The sequence below is a fragment of the Oncorhynchus keta genome, chromosome 4 (assembly GCF_023373465.1).
Source record: "Oncorhynchus keta strain PuntledgeMale-10-30-2019 chromosome 4, Oket_V2, whole genome shotgun sequence".
Lineage (NCBI taxonomy): Eukaryota > Metazoa > Chordata > Actinopteri > Salmoniformes > Salmonidae > Oncorhynchus > Oncorhynchus keta.
Genome location: NC_068424.1, coordinates 72,324,524 through 72,334,905, shown reverse-complemented (window position 1 = coordinate 72,334,905; position 10,382 = coordinate 72,324,524). Strand labels below are relative to the sequence as shown.

At 43.9% G+C, this 10,382-nt stretch overlaps 1 protein-coding gene and 1 long non-coding RNA gene across 2 annotated transcripts; one reads left to right on the top strand and one right to left on the bottom strand.

Annotated features, from left to right (window-relative positions):
• Positions 1–18: 18 nt before the first annotated feature.
• LOC118381472 (heterogeneous nuclear ribonucleoprotein H-like) lies at positions 19–6,618 on the bottom strand. Its single transcript, XM_035768415.1, has 10 exons — positions 6,467–6,618; positions 5,817–5,920; positions 5,369–5,524; positions 5,060–5,203; positions 4,141–4,279; positions 2,992–3,176; positions 1,539–1,651; positions 1,326–1,461; positions 1,024–1,200; positions 19–895 (listed from the first exon to the last, which is right to left on the bottom strand). The coding sequence occupies exons 2-10, from the start codon at positions 5,899–5,901 to the stop codon at positions 810–812; spliced, it is 1,221 nt and encodes a 406-aa protein (XP_035624308.1). The 5' UTR covers positions 5,902–5,920; positions 6,467–6,618; the 3' UTR covers positions 19–809.
• A 147-nt stretch (positions 6,619–6,765) lies between these two features.
• Positions 6,766–9,141, top strand: LOC118381484 (uncharacterized). Its single transcript, XR_004825105.2, has 2 exons — positions 6,766–8,436; positions 8,533–9,141. It is a non-coding gene; the product is annotated as an uncharacterized LOC118381484 (long non-coding RNA).
• The last annotated feature ends 1,241 nt before the right edge of the window (positions 9,142–10,382 follow it).

Below are 10,382 nucleotides of genomic sequence, written 5' to 3'. Positions count from 1 at the left end.
ACAAGACAAACAAAGACATGTAAAACATCTTCAAATTGTATTCACTTTACAAGAAATACAAAGAATTCTGCATAGGCAGAAAGAAACCTTAAACAGTTCAGGTTTGTTTGCCAACTAAGTAAAGCATCCATCCCTCGTGGAGAATTCCCCCAAACCCTCTCATATAAAACTTAAACGTGCTCTTGGTTCACCATGTAAAATGACAACTTCACACACCATTATTCTAACATTGTTTCAGACTTCAACAGAAAGGCTAGATATCTTTGCAGCTACTGGAGAAAAGTCCAGGAACATCTAGAAGACTATTTACAGAAGTGTTGGTTCATACGCTCAGATATGACAGTCCGGCAGGGTCAATGCTTTTCACTTATGAAAATGTAGAATTGGAATTTGGTTTACTTTCTGAATTGACTGGAATTTAAATTGAATTTACCCCAACCCTGAAGTCAGTCACTTAATGGTCAAATAAAAGCTCAGATCAACATAAAGTGAACTACTGTTGGGTAAATCACAGTTGGTTGTTTTGAATCTTCGTTAAAACAAAACACACACTTCCTGGTAAAGATGAAACAACCACGGTTTGTTGCTGCAGTCCTGTCATTAACAACAGGATGAGAGGATGGAAACAAAACGGCTCATTTCTACCAACCTAACTTCAAAGGAGCCTCAACCATGAATACAATCAGCCTAAAACAATACATTTCCCAACCCTCACTATAAATTGGCTCAGAACTACAAAACCCATCCAAAAGACCAGGTGGGAACTACAATTCCATTCCTTCCAGCCGAACACATGCTGGGTTAAAGACCTACATCCCCCATCCTGACCCCAGGCCATTGGAACTCCTGCCTCCACTGCCGCCATAGTAACTGCTGCTCATACCGCCCTGGTTACCTGACAGGAGAGAGATACACACTATAGGACCGAGGAGTTCAGAGATCACACAGTCTAAAGCTTGATAGTCCGGGTCATGCGTAGATACATGTGAACAGGTGGGTGTGTTTTACAGAGCTGATACTCACTATAGTCACTGTAACCTCCCATGCTGCCCTGGCTGCTGTAGCCTCCAGAGTATCCAGAGCTCAGCCCTCCACTGCTATAGGAGGACTGGCTTCCCATACCCCCCTGCATCGGACTGCCGTACGAGCCATTACTGCCCCCTGCTGTAGAGTTCAGGAACAGCTCCACATAGCGGTGCTCTGCAGGACAGAGACAGCTGGTTAGTACATGCATTTCATCATATTAAGGTGGGGAGGAAGAGAGAAACATTTAAGAGTGCCTTTCATAATGGCGGTGGCCGGCTAAAACATGTATAAAGACTCACGCATGTTGGCCTTGTCCTTCGACATGGCTGCCACAGCATCCTCATGTGTAGCAAACTCCACGTCAGCCTCTCCTGTCACTCTGCCGTCAGGACCGATCTCTACATGCACTCTCACTGGGTTCAGAGGAGAGAAGAACTACGGGGAGAGAGAGGGAGCAGTGTTATTCTCATCTCTCACACAGACCATTCTTAGTAGTATATCCTAGAACTCACATTGTAGATGTCAGTCTCTGTGGCTCTGTAGGGCAGACCCCTCATGTGAACACAGTGACCCGTGGTGCTCTGGAAGGAGGAGCTACTGTCACCATACCGCCCATCAGACACACCTGAGGTTAGACACATACACCTTAGTTATGGAGAGACTGGTCTGGGACACGGAGACATCATACCGTCATGATAGAGGGCTAGGAAGAGCATGACTGGAGACATCATACCGTCATGATAGAGGGCTAGGAAGAGCATGACTGGAGACATCATACCGTCATGATAGAGGGCTAGGAAGAGCATGACTGGAGACATCATACCGTCATGATAGAGGGCTAGGAAGAGCATGACTGGAGACATCATACCGTCATGATAGAGGGCTAGGAAGAGCATGACTGGAGACATCATACCGTCATGATAGAGGGCTAGGAAGAGCATGACTGGAGACATCATACCGTCATGATCATGATAGAGGGCTAGGAAGAGCATGACTGGAGACATCATACCGTCATGATAGAGGGCTAGGAAGAGCATGACTGGAGACATCATACCGTCATGATAGAGGGCTAGGAAGAGCATGACTGGAGACATCATACCGTCATGATAGAGGGCTAGGAAGAGCATGACTGGAGACATCATACCGTCATGATAGAGGGCTAGGAAGAGCATGACTGGAGACATCATACCGTCATGATAGAGGGCTAGGAAGAGCATGACTGGAGACATCATACCGTCATGATAGAGGGCTAGGAAGAGCATGAAGACATCATACCGCATGATAGATGACTGACTGGAGACATCATACCGTCATGATAGAGGGCTAGGAAGAGCATGACTGGAGACATCATACCGTCATGATAGAGGGCTAGGAAGAGCATGACTGGAGACATCATACCGTCATGATAGAGGGCTAGGAAGAGCATGACTGGAGACATCATACCGTCATGATAGAGGGCTAGGAAGAGCATGACTGGAGACATCATACCGTCATGATAGATATGAGGGCTAGGAAGAGCATGACTGGAGACATCATACCGTCATGATAGAGGGCTAGGAAGAGCATGACTGGAGACATCATACCGTCATGATAGAGGGCTAGGAAGAGCATGACTGGAGACATCATACCGTCATGATAGAGGGCTAGGAAGAGCATGACTGGAGACATCATACCGTCATGATAGAGGGCTAGGAAGAGCATGACTGGAGACATCATACCGTCATGATAGAGGGCTAGGAAGAGCATGACTGGAGACATACCGTCATGATAGAGGGCTAGGAAGAGCATGACTGGAGAAATCATACTGTCATGATAGAGGGCTAGGAAGAGCATGACTGGGAGACCATCATGTTATGATAAACATTTATGACTGATAATGGCTCCCAATTAATCCAGTCGGCTGAAACAAAACAAGATCTTCTTACACTGTGCAGACATCACACACACCCTCTCCCCAACACACACCTCCACCATAGCCTCCGCGTCTAGCCCTGTCGTAGGAGCCCCCTCCTCGGCCCCCCATCATGTTGTACCCACGGCCCCCAGACGGTCTGTCATAGGGCCCCGGTCTCTGCATCCCCATAGGTTTCCTCTGGGGTTCATAGTGGGTCCTCACCTCGGCACGGCTGCTCTTGAAGATCTCAATGTACCTGAGATACATACAGTACACACACCACCATGAAGACCACCACACACAGGAGGAGGTGTAGAATAGAGCTAGTTACTGTACAGCTCCTAAGGCTGAATCAATGTGTCTGTTCAAATGGAAAGGGTACCAATAAAGTTGGGTGTTCAATATGCAGGTGATAAGCTGACATTTTGGTGTATTTGCTTGTCATTGAGGGTACTGATAAAGTTGGGCAATTCAGGACAAGTGCTGCCAAGTGCAGTACTGCTCCATAGGTAGGTGAGTCTTGATCTATGTGAGACTTGATCTGGTGGGTAACAGTATACTGTCTAGTATAAAAGCCTTGACAGTACAACAGGCACTTTTCTTATGGTCACCTGCAGATACCCGATACAGTTAACAGTGATGTTACAGTACAATCTGTGTCCCTGCTATGGTCATTGTTCTGTTGTTATCCATGGAGACCCACTCTCTGAGCATTACCTGTGAGTGACAGTGTGCAGGGTCCGTGTCCTCGTGTTGATTGGCCCTCAGTGAGTTAGAACACCTGGGAGAATCCTGTCTGTCTATTGGCTACCTGTAGTGATGTTTAGTGCCCAGGAACCAATCAGCTTCACTCTTAAGAATCAGGGTCAAATGGATATGCCCAAATTCAACTGCAATTTTTACTCTGCACTCTCAACCAAACTTGGTGACAAACCTGAGAGCTTACAAGACACCTCGGCACTAAACTCAGAATATGATCTATCTCCCAATGGTTTAAGAACAAGATAATGTGCTTCATTTTCCCAAAGACTGCTGTGAGTGAATGAGTGTTAGTGTGTTCTGATCTGATATTGTAACTATGTGTCTTTACAATCAATATCTGAGTATGTGTTGTCTTAAATTAACTGTTCTGTTGAGTGTCAGGTATACCTGTTAATGCTTGTAAGTTGTACACCATAAGAACAGCAACTTTATCCAGCCAACCAACCAACCATCCCCACCTGTGCCCTATTCTTTCCTTGTGTTTCTTTAGAGCCTTTTCAGCTATATCCTGTGAAGCAAACTGCACGAAGGCCTCCCCCGTACTCCTCCCCTGGAAGTCCAGCGGCAATGTTATCCCATTTGGCACGATTTCCAACCCTTCAACCCAAGGACAGATAACCCCAGTGGGGGACACAGTAAATCACATGCCCAGTTACAGAAAGGTAGCTTTCTCTGTTTGTTGCTTGATTTATTCATGAAAACTATGCATTACGACATGTACTGTACATACCAGGTGAGTATTTTTAACCAATGAGACTCAGCAACCATTCAGGCTACTTACTTTTACTGCATTTGGGGGAACATAAAGGAGGATGAGAGGAAAGAGTGTCGAGAGAGAGAAAAGGTGAGAAAATGAGGGAGAAAATTAGAGAGAGGAAATTAGGGAGAAAATTAGGGGGAGAAAATGAGAGCGAGAAGGATACAGAAGAGGAAGCGACTGTAGGTGTGAAGGAATGAAAATAAGTGGCTCTGGCAGTACTTGTGTTACCTTTAGTACCCACCCATTCTATAATTGTCCCAGTGGGATGAATTACATCTTTGTTATGATATAGTGGGTTCATGGGAAAACACCAAAGGACAACTGTCAAAGAAAAGTGACAGACGGGACTAGCAAGTCAGGCCAAATTATTGTACAGAATAATTCATTTTAAAAAGTGTTTGTTGGGACCAAACCAGTGATAGAGAAACTTAGGTGATGGGGGAAATCCTGGACAAACTATAGCTTATATAATGTAAGTCGCTCTGGATAAGATTATCTGCTAAATGACTGAAATATGTAAATGATCCTGGATCATTGATGAGGGCTGAGTACGGTTTACCTCCTCCAGGATGTTATGGGGGTGTTCATGTGAACCAGTGGGAGCTAGCTACTGGTACCTGAGAGGAACTGGACAATCTCCTCCTTGCTGCAGCCGAAGGGGAGGCCTCGGAGCCTGACTAGGCCGTCTCCAGTCGTTTCTGGGCTGTTTGGACCAGAATGTTTCATCACCCAGTCCATTTCCACGTTGTTGGATTTAAAAACTGTGGACAAACAAGTCAAGTCAACACAAAGACCAAAGTCACTACTGCTAGTGTTACATAGTGTAAAAGGTTAAGAAATGTAGACTAAAGTGAAGTCCCAAGGCACATATTATGCTTCAGCTGCAAACACAAACTCCAGGAAGACTTGGACAGTGACACACACACCTTCCACATATCTGTGGCCCATGGTTTCTCTGTCCTTCTTCACAGCGATCTTCAGGTCATCCTCATTCTCCAGCTCAACGAAGGCCTCTCCGCTGGGTCGGCCCTCACGCGTGGAGGTAAAATGGATGCTGGTGCCATTGTTGGCGATTTTACAATCTATATGCCAAGAAGAGGGTAGAGGGACTCACAGTTATCTCAGATGTGAGAGGTGTTGGCTATAAAGGTGTTGTAGCAAGCGGTCCTTCTGTAGCACAGTTGGTAGAGCATGGCGCTTGTAACGCCAGGGTAGTGGGTTCGATTCCCGGGACCACCCATACGTAGAATGTATGCACACATGACTGTAAGTCGCTTTCGTCTGCTAAATGGCATATATATTATTATATATTATATTATATTATTATTATTATTATTATATATTATTATTCAGGTTTTATCGTAAAGGTGTTACCTGAGAAGAACCTCCGTACTTCATCCACAGAGCAGGACCATGGTAGGCCTCTCACACGCACCACGTAACCCTCTCCATCAGACATGGTTGGTATTCTCTTAAACCTGAGGAAAGTAAAGAAGCATCAGGGTACCAATGCTTAGATAACGTTAGCTAATTACCTTTACTCAGCTAGCTAGTTACCTAGCTGGCCATCTACATTGTATTTTACTTTTAGGTAAGTGAATGAAGTTATGTAGCATTTGCAGCGATTTAGAATGTATAACGTCACAAGACATGATTAGCTATCTAACAGGCGAGCGCATTATGAATGTAGCTAGCGCATTGTTGCTTCTAGCTAGCTAACGTCAGTTATATTCATTTAGCTGGCTAGCTAAATACATTATCACGAAACATACTATTTCATTTACACATAACAAACTAGCTAGATTAAGTCAATGTGTCTAACGTTATTAGATAAGAATAATTTAATTATCGTCGACAGTCACGACACAAATGTCAGGCCTGGCGTTAGCTAGATAAGTTAGCGCTTAACGTTCGCTACCTGGCTTGCTAGCTTGATCAAATTGGCTGACCTAAACAGCAAGCAAGGACTCACAAGCTAAAGGTATTATCACAAATCACATTCGTTGAAAAATAAACATAGATACCTGTTAATTAGAATTCAGTGACAATATTATCACTACCACGATTGGTGGTATAGCTAGCTAGCTGTGTTTCGGGGTGTCAGGGCGGTCTGTTTCTGCTAGCTAGCTCCTAGCTTGCTAACTTGGTCCACGCCCAAAAAGTATGACGTAGCCTATCTGGGCCCTGTCTCTGGCCCCATTTCACTGAGGAATCTTTCAAATGAAAACTGTACCAATGCTGAAGACTAAACGACACCTATCTAGTTTCTTGTGAAACTTGCAAGCTATTTCTTGCTTTCAAATTTAAAATTTCCATAGCTTTCCAAAGCTCTTGAGAAAAAAAATGCACTCACATTACTCTAAGGTACATTCCTAATATAACATTTAAGCACCTATAGGGGTTCCGCCAGTGTTGCAATCTGAGGAACACCTAAAGGTGCCTCCAGAAACCTTTTTTATTAGTGTGGCGCAATGGGATTAAGTGCATTTCTCATCTGATCATCTGTGAAGAGTGCCTGGCAAATGAAAACAACCTATACTGGAACGTGCCTTAAATCTCAAATTTCAAGTTCACAGAGGAACACACATTTAATTGAGTTAACTCCCGGGTGGTGCAGTGGTCTAAGGCAGCGCCAGCGGTGCCACCGGAGACTCTGGGTTCGCGCTAGTGCGACCGGGAGGTCCGTGGGGCGACGCACAATTGGCCAAGGATGCTGAAAAATAGCGGAGGATGAGGGGATTTGATTAATCTGCCCTGGGTATGTGTTGCGTGCCTTCTAAAATGAGGGAGGTTCAGGAATCATGAGCAGGAGAGCAAGGAAGCCCCAGTAGCACAATCGTTTATTAGAAGTACCAACTCAACAACAACAGGTGGGAGAACACGCCCAAACGAAGTCGCCACACACAGGGAATAAACGCAACACACGGAGGAGAAACCTCTACTCCTAAAAGAAAATCCCGTGGCGCAAACACGCACCCCTAACATAGCAACAACAGCAAATAATAACAGCAAATAATCCCGCACACATAATAGCAGGCAGCGTAGGTTAATAAATAATAGGACACAGGTGTAAAGAAAAAACAGACAGACACAAACGAAAATAAAAAAAATGGATCGCCGAGCACCGCACGAACAGGGAGAGGATCCACCTTCAGTGGATATCGTGACAGTATGCGTGTTTTGCACCGGGTGAAAATTGATTGGATTAGTTTTGAAACCGGGCTTCCTCCCAGGCATGAGGCAGGTGCCCAGTTCAAAGCCCACTGCGAAGTCTGCACAAAACAAATGTGACCTGGTTAAGTACTAAAGGTAATGAGTGGGATTATGTGTTTTCACATGCAAAAGTAATAGCTTTTAATAAAAATCGAACATGTATTTTGTAGAAAAGAGATGTGCGTTTCTGGATGATGCAACATGCTGCCTTGTTGACAACATGTACAGGCCACAGACCGGTGTCCGGTCTATAATCGAATTCGCCCATTGGCAGAGAGGTTTGGAACTCTCTTTGCTTTCAGGAACCTTTTCCCCAAGGAATCTTTTAAAAATGCTCCTCAAATAACCTTTTAGGGTGTTAAGGTTCCCGTAGGAAACTTTTATGTCCCATGTATTCCATTATGAACAATAACAATAATACTATTAACAATAGTAATACAAATAACATTGAGTGGTGAACTTGTAAAGTCACAAATTCATTTTATTAACTTTAAAAGTCCCAGAAATCTCACTTGCAGACTTCACAGAAATCTCTGGTCTCCCTTATCCCTCTCTACAGCAAAAAGTTTCCCTCATCAATTCCCAGAACACATTTCTGAATGAACAGCGTAGTGCTTTTTAATGATGCTGCATACTCAATATTAAAAAGGAAATGGACCCCCCATTGCCACTCCCAATCCCATGGAGATGTCCTCCAGCTCTTCAGTGAGTAGCTCCTCCACATCCAGGAAGAGTTGAATGTGGCTCTCATGATGAAGGTTACTCAATCATATTTCAAACAGTAAGTTAACAACTGAGCACATCACACCTCACACATTACTACTAACTTTGCATGTATTTATTTGTCTGAAATACATACCCTGTCTGTGACGTACAGCCCACTTGGATCTTCTTTGAAGAGGTAGGGGAGGAGCAAAATGGCTGCAGTGACCTTCAGACCTGTGTAATAGGGTGTGTAATAAAATGGCTGCAGTGACCTTTAGAGCTGTGTAATAGAGTGTGTAATAAAATGGCTGCAGTGACCTTCAGACCTGTGTAATAGGGTGTGTAATAAAATGGCTGCAGTGACCTTCAGACCTGTGTAATAGAGTGTGTAATAAAATGGCTGCAGTGACCTTCAGACCTGTGTAATAGAGTGTGTAATAAAATGGCTGCAGTGACCTTCAGACCTGTGTAATAAAATGGCTGCAGTGACCTTCAGACCTGTGTAATAGGGTGTGTAATAAAATGGCTGCAGTGACCTTCAGACCTGTGTAATAAAATGGCTGCAGTGACCTTCAGACCTGTGTAATAGGGTGTGTAATAAAATGGCTGCAGTGACCTTCAGACCTGTGTAATAGGGTGTGTAATAAAATTGCTGCAGTGACCTTCAGACCTGTGTAATAAAATGGCTGCAGTGACCTTCAGACCTGTGTAATAGGGTGTGTAATAAAATTGCTGCAGTGACCTTCAGACCTGTGTAATAAAATGGCTGCAGTGACCTTCAGTCCTGTGTAATAGGGTGTGTAATAAAATTGCTGCAGTGACCTTCAGACCTGTGTAATAAAATGGCTGCAGTGACCTTCAGACCTGTGTAATAGGGTGTGTAATAAAATGGCTGCAGTGACCTTCAGACCTGTGTAATAAAATGGCTGCAGTGACCTTCAGACCTGTGTAATAGGGTGTGTAATAAAATGGCTGCAGTGACCTTCAGACCTGTGTAATAGGGTGTGTAATAAAATGGCTGCAGTGACCTTCAGACCTGTGTCATAGGGTGTGTAATAAAATGGCTGCAGTGACCTTCAGACCTGTGTAATAGGGTGTGTAATAAAATGGCTGCAGTGACCTTCAGGCCTGTGTAATAGGGTGTGTAATAAAATGGCTGCAGTGACCTTCAGACCTGTGTCATAGGGTGTGTAATAAAATGGCTGCAGTGACCTTCAGACCTGTGTAATAGGGTGTGTAATAAAATGGCTGCAGTGACCTTCAGGCCTGTGTAATAGGGTGTGTAATAAAATGGCTGCAGTGACCTTCAGGCCTGTGTAATAGGGTGTGTAATAAAATGGCTGCAGTGACCTTCAGGCCTGTGTAATAGGGTGTGTAATAAAATTGCTGCAGTGACCTTCAGACCTGTGTAATGGGGTGTGTAATAAAATGGCTGGATTAGAATCAATAGAATTAGAACAGCTGCATTATTGTAGAGATTCAGCAACTCCACGGCACACCCCCCTCTGCAATGATTTTGGCGGCCATTGGGTCAAATCCGGACAGAATGTTTGTCCACATCCATACCGAATTTGCTTCTCATCTCTGAGAAAATCTGAAAGTCTATTTGTTTATAATGCATTATTAATATATCTTAGATTCAGATGACAGTTCTTGGCTATTCTACATTAGTTGTGTTTTTTACAATTTCTTTCTACAATGGCTGACAAATGGAGTGCTGGGCACAGTTTTAAGATATCCTTGGTACCTTGTTTCATAAAAACTTCCTTTTTCATTCCTTTTCATTTAGTCTTGTAGGGAACTTATGTTCGGTCTCTTTTCTTGGCAGTCCACCTGCATCTGTTCAACATGTAACTCTTGACTGAAGGAATCCTCACCAATCTCAATCTGAAACTCAAATATAAATATCATCAAATGTTGATACATACAGCATCAAACACGATCAAAGTCTATAGAAAAAGGCTAAATGTCCTTTATTCACAAAGCATCTCAGAGTGCTGTTGTAGGATCAGGTCCACACTT

Excerpts from the sequence above, each read along its gene's own strand:
- LOC118381472 (XM_035768415.1), bottom strand. The coding sequence starts at position 5,901 with ATGTCTGATGGAGAGGGTTACGTGGTGCGTGTGAGAGGCCTACCATGG. Across the intron at positions 1,462-1,538 it reads CAGAGACTGACATCTACAAT|TTCTTCTCTCCTCTGAACCC; the intron begins GTGAGTTCTAGG and ends CTCTCCCCGTAG. Across the intron at positions 1,201-1,325 it reads GAAGGACAAGGCCAACATGC|AGCACCGCTATGTGGAGCTG; the intron begins GTGAGTCTTTAT and ends TCTGTCCTGCAG.